Genomic DNA, 14,857 nt, shown 5'->3' with positions numbered 1-14,857 from the left:
TTTTTTTTGGTATGATGGATCTGAGTTATTCAACCCAGTGGCGAATTCTGTGGTGTGAATTATGTATTATGAAAAATTAATGTAAAATCTGAAATGCTTGTGCATGTGATTCAGATCAGTGAATAATGCAAGAATCTTTACAGTGGCACTTCAATATTATTTAATGCACAATGTTTGCATGGAATAAATCAGATGGCTTTTGCTTGTCTGACATTTTCAGATTTTTTTCTAATTTGTAATCTAAAGCTTTGTGGCATAAACCAAGCAAGGGAATGTAGAGGCATGCATGTGTCTAATTGCAGCACCATACAATCCATCTTATATCGTCCGTCTTTTTGTGTAATGTAGGTGTATCAAAGGCTGTCGAGCATTTGAACCAAACTATTGCACCTGCCCTGATCAGCCAGGTGAGTATTTCAGAATGTTACACTGAAACCAAAGAAAGCCAGTGTTATCACTGTAAATGTGTTGGTTTGTTAATTATATTTTATTGTCTGCCTTGCTCTCTTTCTCTCTGTCACATAGGGAATTCCTGTAGTTGAGCAAGAAAAGATTGACCAGTTCATGCTGGAACTGGACGGAACTGAAAGGCAAATACATACTCAAAAGTGATTGTTTCCCAAATTTTGAATAATGCGAATATTATATGTTGTGTCTAGTCATAGTCCTTTAATTCCTGTGTTTGTTTCGAACATCAGCTAAATTTGGAGCCAATGCCATCCTGGGTGTGTCCCTGGCTGTAAGGCAGGAGCTGCAGAGAAAGGTGTTCCTCTGTATCGTCACATTGCTGACCTTGCTGGAAACCCAGAGGTCATCTTGCCTGTCCCGGTAAAAAAAACATAACAATCTTGTATTTGAAATTGTACAATAAGGAAAAGTGTCATGTGAGTGAAAATGTTTCATAGGTATATAGATCATTAATTCAATTGAGCTCAAAGAGATAATGCAATTTTATTTTAAGAGGGTATTCAAGTGCAGACCAGCACTTTTGTTCTCATAAATATATATATATATATATATATATATATATATATATATATATATATATATATATACATATAATGTTTTTTTTTCATTTTTTATTTTTTGCTATTTCAATCTTTATAAGAAAAGAAAAGAAAATTATAGGGTAAAATATTGTTATGCTCCTATTGAATTTTGCGTATTGTTTTCCTAAAGGCTTTTAATGTGATCAATGGTGGCTCACATGCAGGCAATAAGTTGGCAATGCAGGAATTCATGATTCTGCCTGTCAGGGCCAGTAGCTTTAAGGAAGCCATGCGCATTGGTGCAGAGGTGTACCACAATGTAAAGAATGTTATTAAGGAGAAATATGGCAAGGATGCCACGAATGTTGGGGATGAGGGAGGATTTGCACCAAACATCCTGGAGAACCAAGAAGGTATTTAAATAAAACAAATCACACTGATTGAGACTATACAGCTGAAATGACATAATTTTTATTTTTTGTTTGCTTATAATAGCCCTAGAGCTGTTAAAAAGTGGCATCAGTAAAGCTGGATACACAGATGAGATTGTGATTGGCATGGATGTGGCGGCATCTGAATTCTATCGTGACGGAGAGTATGACTTAGACTTCAAGTCTCCTGATGACCCCGATCAGTACATCACCCCCGATGAGCTTGCTGACCTTTACAAAAGTTTAATTCAGGATTATCCTGGTATACATCAGTCATTTGCTCTCTTTTTTAATTACATTACCTATTTTTTTCTTTGAGCACAGACGCAAAGATGTGACTTTGTTTTTATCATTACTCTAGTGGTCTCCATTGATCAAGATGATTGGGAGGCTTGGACCAATTTTACCAACAGCACAGACATACAGGTGATGGGAGATGATCTTACTGTCACCAACCCCAAACACATTGCTAACGCAGTGGAGAACAAGGCTTGCAACTGCCTGTTTCTCAAAGTCAACCAGATCGGAAGTGTTGCTGAATCTCTGCAGGCCCAAATGCTTGATATTACATATATATGAAGAATAACAATTTGCCCATACATTTTTTCAGTGCTGACTTTATAATCCCAGTTAAATATTATTCAAATTATTTGTAATATGCCACCCTGCAGGTGTAAAATGGCTCAGTCCAATGGCTGGGGTGTGATGGAGATTCATCGCTTAGGGGAAACAGAGGACTGTAAGAAAGTACTGTAATATAAGGTACCTACATGGGGTAGGGTTAGGTTTATGGGTTTGTTCAGGCTAAGAACCTACTTATTAACTAGTTATTGTAATTACTATAATAAGTACATAGTATGTACATGAGAAACAGGACTAAAATAAAGTTATGCTACCGATAATTCTGTTAGAATATCAATATTTTTGGTTCTAAACATAGAGGCATAAATAAGGATATGTGTTTCACTTTTTCTGCATACCTGCTTGTTTTCTTCATGCACAGAATTGAAGAGGAACTGGGGGATAAAGCTCAGTTTGCTGGGAAGAACTTCAGAAATCCACAGAACTGAGACCACAACAGTACAGTTTGAACTACTTACCATCCTACAGTAAATGGACTAATAGTTCAGTTCAAGATGTGGCAATATACCAACAGGAAGCAGTATGTGCTTTGACTGAAGAATAGGAGGATACAGGGACCATATCATCAAGCATACAGAAAAAAGCATTATAAACTTTGTGATTGTGTCCATTCGGATGAGTTTTACATGTAGTTGCTTGATAATGAATGTATTGCAAAAAATAATAATAATAATAATAATAATTTAAATCGTCTCCCATTTGCCTTTTTCTGACAGGTTTGAGCATGTCTTGTGCAGATGGTTATACAAATCTTTTGATTCTGTTTAACTTTTCTTTTTTATATACCACAATGGTTGACTGTTAGTTTTCTATAATTGCATGAAGCTTTTAAATTAGAAAATAAATGCATAAACTGCAACACTGTGGTTTGGGGACCAGTTCTCACTATTAATTAGTTGCTTATTAGCATGTATTATACTGATATTTAATAACTATTAATACACAACAAATTAGGAGTTTGAGGCAAAAGTTGTGGTTAAAAGTGAGAATTGGTCCCCAAACTTAAGTGAAAAAATAATAAGGAAAAACTATTGAGGTTAAAAAATAATAATAAAAACAAGTATTATGATTAATAGAAATATGAAGCTGAAACTTACTTGTTTTAATCAGATTCACCGGATTCTTGTTAACAGTAAAGCTGTAGAGATATGAATCCATCTAAGCATACACAGTTGTATTTATATCCTACAACCCCCACAATTACTATAACAAGACGAGATTGTAATTGTTCATTGTTCGTGCATGGTGCCTTTTTTATTAAAGATGCAAAGGAACGCCATCAAGACTAGGGTGGTTAAATTGAATGAGACATCTATATTAGTAAGTGATTATTGACACGGGAGGATGTCCAAACACATCTCCCTGAAGCTGATCTCCATACACAGCGGACACGGAGATGATCCCATTAGCGCTGGCTGCAGCGGCACATGCTCAGTTATTCTTGTTGAAGGAGATCTCAGCAGGCTGTGCGTGAACACTGAGGTCATCGCCTGCGCTGAGGAAAAAATACTCCGCGCAGCCTCCATTTTGAGTAGAATGAAATAGAGGAAAGCATAGTTTTGAGCCGCCGCCGCCGCCGCAAACAAACTGTAAACACTAGCGAAACAGCCTCTGCCATGGACGACCTGTTCAGTCCGCGAAGGTTTGTTGCTTCTTTTTATTATAGATGCATGGTTTTTGAGCGCGGCAGCGCTTTTTGCGACATCGTGAATACTTTTGCATTCTAGTGCAAACCGAGATGATTTTAAACTTGACAGCTCGTCTCGCTCGGCCACACACACGCAGAGGCCAGCTAGGAGCCTGACGAAATAAAATGGAGCAGATGTTGTGCAGATAACGTTACTGTTGCCGACTGCTAAGTATTAATGCACGTTGAGCGCGGTGCTGCTGCTCTTGCTAATTAGTTTGATTCGTCTGTTCTTTACATTAAATATTTGTGCAGGAAATTGTTTTCTTTTGCGCTAAATTATTAGATAGCGTACGGCGTTTGTGCATATCACACTGTAAGTGCATTGTACTGATTTTGATTTGCACTGTGTTTGATTCTGCACGCAGCAATGTAATGATTTATGTGTAAATATATGAGCTGGACGTCCAAGCCCCAGTTTATATAACCTTTGGAGGGAACGGAGCAGGCGGACGTTGATTGGCTGGATATGCAACGTAGGCGGGATTTGGATTGATCATCACGACTGCTGATAGGCAAATCACATTTTATGATTAACACTGAAAGGAGGCGATTTAAAAGGGTGGAAAACAGAGACATGAAACGACTCACGTGATATGGACTACGTTTTTCAACTTATAGTACATTTATAAGTATTTTTGTGATAGTATATTATAGTATGTTTCTCTTAAATATGGTGTTTGTAATCATGTGTTGCTTATTACAGGCGTAAATTTTTAGTATTTACTGGTGGAATATTGGCTGTACTGTATTGCTTCGGTCTTAAAATATTTATGTACTGATTGATTAATGCACTTGGACAGCCATATTTCAAAAAATTAATAATATTTTGTCATTCAGGCAGCTGAACAGCACACAAGGAGAGATTAGAGTGGGACCAAGTCATCAGGTAAAAAGGATTACAAAGAGTTATAAAGTCATGTAGATATGCAGTGCATTAAAGACACTGTCAGTAATTGTTGATAATTAAAAAATAAAAAAGTTTTATTGATAAAAGTGAAGTAAGAAAGTTCACAACAAAACATTTACTGAGTGTAGCTTTAAAGGTCCTGAAATAAGTTCTACTGTCCTCTGTTTTATTCTTGACCGTTATATTGTCATATACAGGCCAAGCTACCTGAATTACAGCCACCACCTGCTCATGGAACAGAGTCCGTCACAGAAAATGAGGAGCTGGTGTGGGCACCTGGGGTCAATGACTGTGACCTTCTCATGTACCTACGGGCTGCCAGGTAATGGTTGCTTGGCTGGATGCCAGTTCCTATTCACTGTTTTACATTTATCTTCATAATCGCTTTAAGGGTATGTCTAAAAAGGGATCTGAGTTGAATGGTGTATGATTCAACATAACCTGTTCTGTGTTCTCTGAATAAACAGGAGCATGGCAGCGTTTGCAGGGATGTGTGATGGAGGTTCAACAGAGGATGGTTGTCTTGCAGCTTCACGGGATGATACCACATTAAATGCTTTAAATACGGCAAGTGCTTATCATTTTGTGGCTTTGCTATGCTTCGTCATAAAATACATTTTGAACATTAATTCCTCTGAATTCAAATGAGTTTCATTGGCTGTAGCATTTTTCAGAAATTATCATAAGTATAATTGAATATCGATTGTAATTTATGATCTTTGTTGTAATTGCATTGAAGGATAGAATATAAACTAGGACGAATATAAACTTTCAACAAAAAAATAATAATATATATATATATTTTTTTACCTCCACTCTTACTATTTGCTGTGCAACTAGATTATATAATTTTATTTTGATTTGTGCACAGCTCCATGAAAGCCAATATGATGCAGCCAAAGCCCTGCAGTGTCTGGTGAAGAAACCTGTTCCAAAACTCATTGAGAAAAGCTGGTCAGAAGATGAAGTGGTGAGAAACTGTATTTTTCACTTCTATCTTGACATTTTTCACTGATACAGCCTGGTAATTTATAGTGGAATGTAGAAGTGTGATACTAAAACTTTTCAAAAAGTCAAAGTTAAGATTTCTCAATCTGTTGACATGTTCATTTACAGAAACGGTTTATCAAAGGTCTCAGACAGTATGGCAAAAACTTCTTTAAGATCCGTAAGGAGCTGCTGCCTAGTAAGAAAACGGTATGGATACCTGCCATTGAAATCTAACTATAAGTGAAAGTGGAAGTGAAGTGACGTGTGGCCAAGTATGGTGTCCCATACTCAGAATTTGTGCTCTGCATTTAACCCATCTAAGTGCACACACATGGCAGTGAGTAGTCTATACACACACACACACACACACACACACACACACGAAGCAGTGGGCAGCCATTTTTGCTGTGGCCCCAGGGAGCAGTTGGGGGTTCTTTACCTTGCTCAAGGGTCTCACCTCAGTCGTGGTACTGAGGGTGGAAGAGAGTACAATCCCTGCCTAATCCGCGACCTTTCGGGGTTACAAGTCCGACTCTTTGGCCACGACTGCCCCCTTAAATGTGTGCTAGTTTCTGTCAAATTGGAGTCTTTTATTTTTTAAAACACATTTGTCATCTCAGGGTGAGCTAATCACATTCTACTACTACTGGAAGAAAACTCCTGAAGCCGTGGCATCACGACCTCATCGGCAGCAGAGAAGGCAGCCAGTGTCTCGCAAAGTGAAAACTCGCAACGCGACAGCTGCAGCCAATGCAACATCTCGCACTTCTTCCAGTAAGCACTATGCACCATTTGTCTGTTCATTTATTGCAGACTCTCAAAACATGATAGCAAGTCTAATATGGTTCTAATTTAAAAGAAGTAACTCCACAAGAAGTAAATGTATTTTTTGTATTTTCTGTCTCCCTGTCTGAAGTGGAACTTAGTTCAGCGAGTGAAGATGATCTGGATAGTGAAGATAGTGAGCAGGGTGGCAAAGGTCAAGCCTGCAGTCACTGTCTTACCACTAGTAAGTTTTTCACCCTTCTCCAGTGGTGTATATAGCTTCTATATCGAGAAAGCTGTTTATACTTTATAATTTGTTGAGCACATGCGTGTGTCCATCAACCATCAAGCTCTTCTGAAAGTGACTTTATGCAGTACTTCGTTAGTCACCCTACACTGCATTCAGCCTGCTTAGGTTTGCAGTTCTTGAAGTCAAATTGAGATACAAAATTGACCCTATTTCCGTAATGGCTTATGAAAATGTTTGTCCCAGTTTTGACAATTCAGACAATTCCTGATGGATATAGTCAAGTCCTGTCTTATTAAAGTAACAGCAGAATAATAGTACTAAACATGTTGCTGCTTGTCATTAAAGGGATAGTTCATCCAATAATTCAAATTCTGTTATTATTTACTTATGTTCTCCCAAATCTGTATTCATTTCTTTCTTGTGCTGAACACAAAAGTAGATTTTTTGGAGAATGTGGGTAACAACAGTTGCTGGTCCACATTGACATTGATAGTAGGAAAAAAACACTATATGGAAGTCACTGGGGACACTTTAATATTAATAAAACGACAAAACACAAAGAGAAAAATCCCGCACTGCTCTCGACTGAAGAACTTCAATACAGTTGCTTTAATATCAATCAATGTATAATTTATACAGTTAAGTAGATATAGTGTTTTATTTTTATATTTTTCATTCAGTTTCTTGAATGCTACTGCTAAATACACCTGTCCCTGAAAAAAAAGCACTGTTTGTTTTATTTCTATCTGTAATGTGTATCTTTGTTTTTATTTTTTAAATAACAAAGATAAAATAATGACAGAGGTTTTTATCTTCGCCCACTTTGGCCTAAATATCCGCCACTCTTTTTTTATTTGATATTTTGTTACCTTGTAACAAAGGCTTTGTTTTTAATTAGTGTGGTTTTACTGCTCAGACAGCTTACAAAAAGGTAAAACCAACATGACAAAGAATCGTGATAAATTGTGATTCATGATTTTCCTGAAAAAATCAAGATATATTTTTGCCATATCGCCCACCCCTCCTTTGAACAGTAGAATATTTTAAATTACAGAAGTAAAATAGGTTGCAAACACCAATTAACTGTTTGTGACGTCTTTGTCAATATGTCTCTCACAAATGTTTCCCTCAGGCTCCAAAGACTGGCATCATGGAGGGAGAGACAATGTCTTGCTGTGCTCTAGTTGCCACTCTCACTTCAGCAAGCATCGGCGCCTGCCACCTGTTCCTAAACCAGCAGATCCGCCCTACCTCTTCAAACCTGTCAAAGAAGAGGAAGAGGGAGTCAGACATGGGATGAAGACCCGTCGGAGCCGGGTGCCATCACATGTAGGTCTATCTTCCACATTAGTTGTGCTCAGGGTGATGTAAAAAGTAGTCTTGTGTAACCAAACCTTTAGACTGATGCTGAAGGACTGAAATCCATGGCAGCTCTCATTGGCCAAGGCCCACCCATGAGGCTGTTTTTAAAGATTCTATGCTGTGAAATGATTAAATGATAATGTTTCACATTCTTTTGAGAATCCAGCGTTTAGTTGATCCTGAGAAGTGCTTGTCGTCACAGTTATAAACACGATGGCTTTCTTGTTTCGTTAGGGGGTTTGGCGCCACTGTATCTTTGATTCTGGGCAGAATGTTAAAGAACACACCACACTTCCCCCGGAAATCCTGTATAATTAAACCAATCCAATGACGACTTTTTCAGAATTTCTGAGTGTTTCACCTTTTGTGTGCCGTATGCATCAGATGTTCAGCCAATGTTCCGTGGGCATGACGTCTGACGCTGAGACTATATAAAGAGTAGCTTGCTTATTTTAGTCTTCCTGTGTCTCTACATGTAGATTTCATCTCTTCGAAGTGGGCGCAACAGACCAACCGGAAGTCCCGAGGGGGACATGTCTCCCACCCTCGAGGATGTGCGATCTAATGGACAGTCCCCCAGAGCCAGTTCCACTGCGATGGCAACCAGGGCTTCCAGCTCCGATATCAAGAATGGAGTGGCTGGGAAGACTAACAAGGTAGTGATAAAAAGGAACCTACTCCGTTTTAAGTTTGCAAAAAGTGCAAACCTGTGTTTATCTTTTTTGTTTTTGTGTTGTTTAACCTTTTAATTTTCAATTATTTTCTTATTTAACTTTAGAAGATAAAAGTAGAGGCATCTATAGTAAAGGGTGTGAAAAGACAGAGAGAGTCAGCAGCTCCAGATGCAGATGAGCCTGAAAGAAAAAACATGAAACAACCCAAGAATCATGTAAGGGAAACTCTGTTTTATCTCGTTAGTGGAGTATAAAATCTTAAGTATTAAAAACTTGGCTAAGTGATCATGCCATTTCATTTTTACATGGCAGATGATAAAACTGGTAGAAAAAATTCCATAGACTCACACTGATGGAGGGACTGAGCCACTGTTAATAATGTCTATACCATATAGCTATGCCATGATGTCTAGTTTTTAAGCGTTGTTTCTCTAAACCAGGAGGGTCCCGATTCTCCATCAGAAGGTGAGGGTGAAGGCGAGAGCTCAGATAGCCGCAGTGCCAATGATGATGGCAGCAGCGACACTAAAGACATTGATCAGGACAACCGCAGCTCTTCCCCCAGCCTGGCGAGTCCCTTGCAGGCCAACGAAAGTGACTCAGACTCCCCGGCACCACCCCCTGCACCAGGCTCAACCCCACAAACCCAACCCCAGCAGCCTGCTGCGACACCCACAACACATGCCCCCTCTGAAACACCACCATCTCCTCAGCCCTCTTTGCCTGAATCCTCATCTGCCCCTTCACCTGGAGCTTCTACCGCCATCTCGAAGGCACCATCCCTAGAGATTTCCCAGGAGGTTTTATCCTTAACCACTTTCAGAAGCGGTCCCAGGGGGCCCGAAGCCCCCACCTCTTATTCAAACTCCTCGTCTCAGCAGGTGCAGTGTCCACGGCAGGGGCAGTCATTTCCTGTGCCGCTCAATTATCAGCACAATTCAGGTCAGCTGCAGAATCCTTCATCCGGCGTGAATCCTCCATCAGGGTTTGCTTCCAGACCACTCCACCTTCAAAGAGAGAGCCCTCTTCCTCCTCTTCCCTCTACAGCAGCATCCCAAATCAAGCCCCCTCCGACCACTCCAATTCCACCTTCTCACAAGCCGCCCCCTCACCTTTCTGCACCTCCACCCCATTTCCTGCAGATCCATCCCAATTTGCCTCCACCTCCTGCTCTAAAGCCGCTTGCTTCCTTGCCCTCACAGCACTTGCCTTGTTCCCAGCCTCCTCCGTTACACATAATTCCACAAAATCACCCCGCTCAACCTTCAGTTCTGACTCAGTCACAGAGCCAGCAGGTCAAAGGTCATACCAGTGGTGCCCCTCCAACTGCATCGAGTTCTCAACCATCGCTCACACAAAATCGTCCTGCTCCTGAGTCCACTACTTCATTTCCTCTTTACACTTCTCCTGTCCCTGCCCATCAGCCTTCCACATCCTCCTCAGCAAGCACTCCTGTTGGACAGGCTCATATCAAAGAGGAACCAATTGATGAGGAGGAAGAGTGTGATAGCCCACCTCCGCCTCGCAGGAGTCCCTCTCCAGTACCAACAGTGGTTGACATACCCAGTCATGCAAGTCAGTCAGCAAGGTATGGCGATCACATTTGTCGGTATTTTACATTTTTTATATTTATTAAATGAAAAATATGTAGATATATATAAGTTTTCCCAATGTAGTAGTCTATTTTTTATATTGCAAACAGATTTTGATAAAATGTATGTTAAATTTACTTATTTTTTATCATTAAGGAAACTGAATTTCCTTTTGAAAACATTTCAAAATGCCATTCACTAAGATGAAACATTTATTATAATAACTGTGCATACATAGCACATATTCAGCATACATAGTAAATTCAGTTTTGTCAACTGCAGATTCATCAAACACCTCAGCCGAGGTTACAACTCCTGCTCTCGCACAGACCTGTACTTTACCCCACTGGCCTCCTCAAAATTGGCCAAAAAACGAGAGGAAGCTGCTGAAAGATCTAGAAGAGAAGCAGAGCTGAGCGCTCGACAGGGACGGGAAAGAGAAAGAGAGAGAGAGCGTGAGAGGGAGAGAGAAAGAGAGCGAGAAAGGGAGAGAGACTCTGATAAAGCCTCTGTAAGTATACAGTATGTGGTGTTTACTTTTGAATTTGACATATTTCACTCTTTAAAAAAAAAGGAAACTATGGTTTACTTAAACTATTTCTAGCTAGTTTATAAAATTTTTTACATTTGTTATGGCAGTTTCCCCTCAAAGTATTCTTACTGTAATGTAAAAAATGTCATGCTAAGTACTGTAATCCAAAAAAAACAAAATTATATTAGTATGTATACATCATTATAGTATTTTTTTTTTACTGTTAAGATCATGTTTTTTTTTATTAATCTGTGAATTTATTTTGAATTTAAATATAAATAAAAGAATGAATGTAATATTAATTTAAAAACTTAGCAAAAAAGAATAACCACTTTTTGTGGTTTTGCTTTTGTGGTGAAATATGTCTCCAACATGCTTTTATAAGATTGATCCTTTTTCAAAAATGTATTTAATATAGTTTGCCAGTCACAGATCTGCTTTCTCTTTAAAATCACTTTTTACTAATTTTGATAAAGAATCTCACTTTAAAGAAGGTTATAATATAACACCGTTTTTTATTTTTTCACATAGCGTGCATCAAGCTCATCACACGATGGCCGAATAGGTGAACACCTGCTTGCTGCCCATGTGCAACCAGGCCGTCCGTCATTCGAACCTCCTCCCCCAACCACTGTGGCTGCAGTCCCACCATATCTCGGCCCTGACACTCCAGCCCTCCGCACACTCAGCGAGTACGCCCGCCCCCACGTCATGTCACCCAGCAACCGCAACCATCCTTTCTTCATGCCGCTTGGGCCAGGTGAGCACCTGCTGGCTTATCACATGCCAGGGCTCTATGCAGCAGACCCAGCCCTTCGAGAGCGAGAGCTTCGTGAGCTTCGAGAGAGAGAGATCCGAGAAAGAATCAAGCCCGGATTTGAGATGAAACCGCCAGAGCTTGAGAACCCACTTCATCCGTCGGCAAATCACATGGAGCATTTTGCCCGCCATGGAGCCCTGCCTCTGCCTCATGTGGCTGGGCCTCACCCCTTCGCCCAGTTCCACCCAGCCATGGACCGCAGCATAGCAGCACCCCCTCGGCCAGAAATCAGCTATGCTGAGCGTTTGACAGCTGAACGGCTTCATGCTGAAAGGATGGCCTCTGTTGCTGCTGGTGACCCTGTTGCACGGCTACAGATGCTCAATGTTACACCACACCACCACCAACACTCACATATACACTCCCATCTTCATCTGCACCAACAGGACCTTCTTAACCAAGGTGAGAACTTATCTAGATCACATTTTTTTCAAGAAAGTAAATGGAAATATCAATGTATTTGTATTTTAGCCCAAGGGCCTCATCCTCTGGTGGACCCATTGGCTGCTGGCCCCCCTCTGGCACGATTCCCCTACCCACCTGGAGCCATCTCCAATCCCCTACTCAGTGAGTTACCCAATGAGCATGAAATGCTCCGCCACCCTCTGTTTGGTGAGTCACCAAATAGACTCCCTGTTTCACTTTTAGGATAAAAGAAAGTTCAGAGTTAATTCTGAATGATTAACATTTTCCATTCATATAGCCAGGTCCAAACGTAACCCATGTCCACTGCTGAGAAGAACTGAAACACCCTCCCCTTTGATTAGCCATATCTCCGTTAGTTGCATGCTTCATTCTTACGGGCTGCTGAAATCTTCATAATTAATAAAGGAGTACTCTCAGCTCCTTTTTTAAACCATGTTTAAATCCATTCTGTGGAATTAATATGTAAGATTAAGATTTAATGTATTTATTATATTTATATTTTAGTCAGTGAGATGTTTTTGAAAGTCTCTCAAGATCAAAAAGCTGCATTTATTTGATTTATTTGAAATAAAATGTTTTCTATGTTTTAAAAATGTCATTTATTTCTGTGAAGGCAAAGCTGAATTTTCAGCACCCATTACTCCAGTCACTTCATTCTTCAGAAATCATCCCAATATGCTTATATCGTGCTCAAGAAACATTCCTTATCATCATCACTGTTGAAAACTGTATCTTAATATGTTTGTGTTAACTGCGTAATTTTTGTTCCAGGGTTCTTTGATGAATAGAAACATCAAAAGAACAGCATTTATTTGCAATTTAAGTATTTTGTAATGTTATAAATGTTTTACTGTCATCTTGATGACTTTAATTTAATTTAAAAGTAATGAATACAAAAAAAACTGACCCCAAAATGTGTAACTGTGTACTACAGTATACTGTATATTAAATTAAATGCATGTGTATATAGCAGACACTTTTATCAAAGGCGACTTACAGTGCATTTTTTACCTAACGTGTTCCCTGGGAATCAAACCCACAACCTTTTGCACTGCTAACGCAATGCTCTACCACTGAGCCACAGGAACATATAATATAATATTAATGCAATTTAATATAATTTAATATTTATACAAAAATTGAATATCATGCTCCAAATCAGTATAACAAATGTTTATAGAGTCTGTCTGCGCCAGTATTTTGCTGCTGATTATAATCAGTTGTGACTTTCATTATTCAAAGAGCCAAAATAGCTGAAATTTACATCCCTAATGTAATGCAATAATGTGTGTAAACCTGTTATTGCTTTGTTACTTCACAAGACCATCCAGCATCTACATAAACATTACACTACCACGGTAGGAAATAGTTCTCTACTATTTGAGGGAAAAGTAACCAAAGTAAGACATTATTTGACTTTCTTTAATAGGAACACCATTCCCCAGAGAGTTACCAGGACCCCTGGCTCCGATGTCAGCTGCGCATCAGTTGCAGGCGATGCAGGCACAGTCAGCAGAGCTGCAGAGGCTGGCCCTGGAGCAGCAGTGGCTACATGGACATGCACACTTACATAGTGCTCCTCTCCCCAGCCAAGAAGACTACTTCAGGTGAACCACATTAACATTCTGTTCTAGAGTGCATGAGTAAATAAGCCTATAGCAAGATGTTTTGATTAAAGATTCCAAAGATTTTTTTCTTTGAAGTAGCGTGCCCATAAACCAGATAAGCTGTGTTTACTGTGAAATTTGTCACCCCACAGTACACTGAAATTGAAAATTTGTATTACCTGTTTACTCGGATGCTTAAGTGACAACATTTTGTTCTGTTGTCTATTTGACAGCCGTCTGAGGAAAGAGGGAGACAAGCAGTCCTGAAATGAACAAATCCTCTACTGTGGATTACAGAGTGATTCTGTGTTCAGGGTATCAGGGCTTTTATTTCAGAAAATCCAGTGTGGGTTTATCCCTGTTTTGGCACTTATAAACGGTTGACCGAATCCTTTGTGCTGTATGAAATAACTAGCCTTTTGGAGCACAGTGAATTTGCTTTCCTTGCATGAACACTATTTAAAAAAAATTCTGTAATTTAGAAGTTTCTGTAAGAAATTAAATTCCCACGTAATGTTGTTATTGTGCTAAAAGCACAGTACTGTAGATTTACTAAGTATTTGAAAAGTGCTGTCCAATATCCAGAGTTTATCACAATTTAGTTTCAAAGTTTACTGAAACATTGGTTTTAAGATTGTAAATATGTTTGAAATAATATATTAACTGTTGAAATGTAAAAGTTGTAATGATAGATTTGGATACAAATACTTCAGATGATCTGTGTGCAAGAAGTGCATGCTTTCCATTCTCTATCCTTCCCTTTCTATGTCAGCCTCTTCATCTATACCTCAGTGTGCTCATCGATATACAGTAAAGCCTACCTGTAGTAAACTCCACAACACCTTATTTTATTGAGCAAGTTAACTTTTTTTAAATTTAATAATGTAGACCAAATCTAGGCTGAGTATTAGCATTATGATTGTAGTGTTGATCCTTCCCTGTCTGGAAACAGAGCTTATCCAGCTCTGCAGAACAGCCGCTTCACTGCCATGGACATATGATGCTGTGGAAGACTGATCAGGCCAACAGTCACCTGCTTGCAGTGTTTACAGCCATGCTTAAGGACACAATCTGATAGAGGAGGCTTGGCTCAGAAGTTTAGGAAGTTCATTTATGGAGAGGTACTGTACCTGCAGTTAGCAATAAAATGCATATGATATATTTAATGGTATCATCAATA

At 39.3% G+C, this 14,857-nt stretch overlaps 1 protein-coding gene and 1 pseudogene across 4 annotated transcripts; both read left to right on the top strand.

Annotated features, from left to right (window-relative positions):
- The first annotated feature begins 646 nt into the window (after positions 1–646).
- On the top strand, positions 647–2,026 carry LOC132152281 (enolase-like; annotated as a pseudogene).
- Positions 2,027–3,441: 1,415 nt separating this feature from the next.
- LOC132151717 (arginine-glutamic acid dipeptide repeats protein-like) lies at positions 3,442–14,759 on the top strand. Of its 4 annotated transcripts, none has more exons than XM_059560035.1 (17): positions 3,445–3,704; positions 4,590–4,638; positions 4,857–4,981; positions 5,127–5,226; positions 5,531–5,629; positions 5,776–5,856; positions 6,270–6,423; positions 6,566–6,658; positions 7,797–7,993; positions 8,506–8,682; positions 8,805–8,915; positions 9,141–10,288; positions 10,575–10,803; positions 11,356–12,046; positions 12,116–12,211; positions 13,500–13,677; positions 13,911–14,759. In XM_059560035.1, exons 1-17 carry the CDS (start codon positions 3,679–3,681, stop codon positions 13,942–13,944), a joined length of 3,588 nt encoding a protein of 1,195 aa, XP_059416018.1. In that variant the 5' UTR covers positions 3,445–3,678; the 3' UTR covers positions 13,945–14,759. The 4 variants fall into 4 exon arrangements, with proteins under 4 accessions (XP_059416016.1, XP_059416019.1, XP_059416018.1 ...); XM_059560034.1 differs by having other exon boundaries at positions 12,116–12,256; XM_059560033.1 differs by having other exon boundaries at positions 3,442–3,704; positions 11,356–12,256.
- The last annotated feature ends 98 nt before the right edge of the window (positions 14,760–14,857 follow it).

The sequence above is a fragment of the Carassius carassius genome, chromosome 10 (assembly GCF_963082965.1).
Source record: "Carassius carassius chromosome 10, fCarCar2.1, whole genome shotgun sequence".
Classification (NCBI taxonomy): Eukaryota; Metazoa; Chordata; class Actinopteri; order Cypriniformes; family Cyprinidae; genus Carassius; species Carassius carassius.
This window is presented reverse-complemented; position numbering and strand designations above follow the sequence as displayed.

Coding starts and splice junctions, on each gene's coding strand:
- LOC132151717 (XM_059560033.1), top strand. CDS start 3,679: ATGGACGACCTGTTCAGTCCGCGAAG. Junction 8,916..9,140: donor TGAAACAACCCAAGAATCAT/GTAAGGGAAACT, acceptor TCTCTAAACCAG/GAGGGTCCCGATTCTCCATC. Junction 12,257..13,499: donor GCTCCGCCACCCTCTGTTTG/GTGAGTCACCAA, acceptor TTTCTTTAATAG/GAACACCATTCCCCAGAGAG.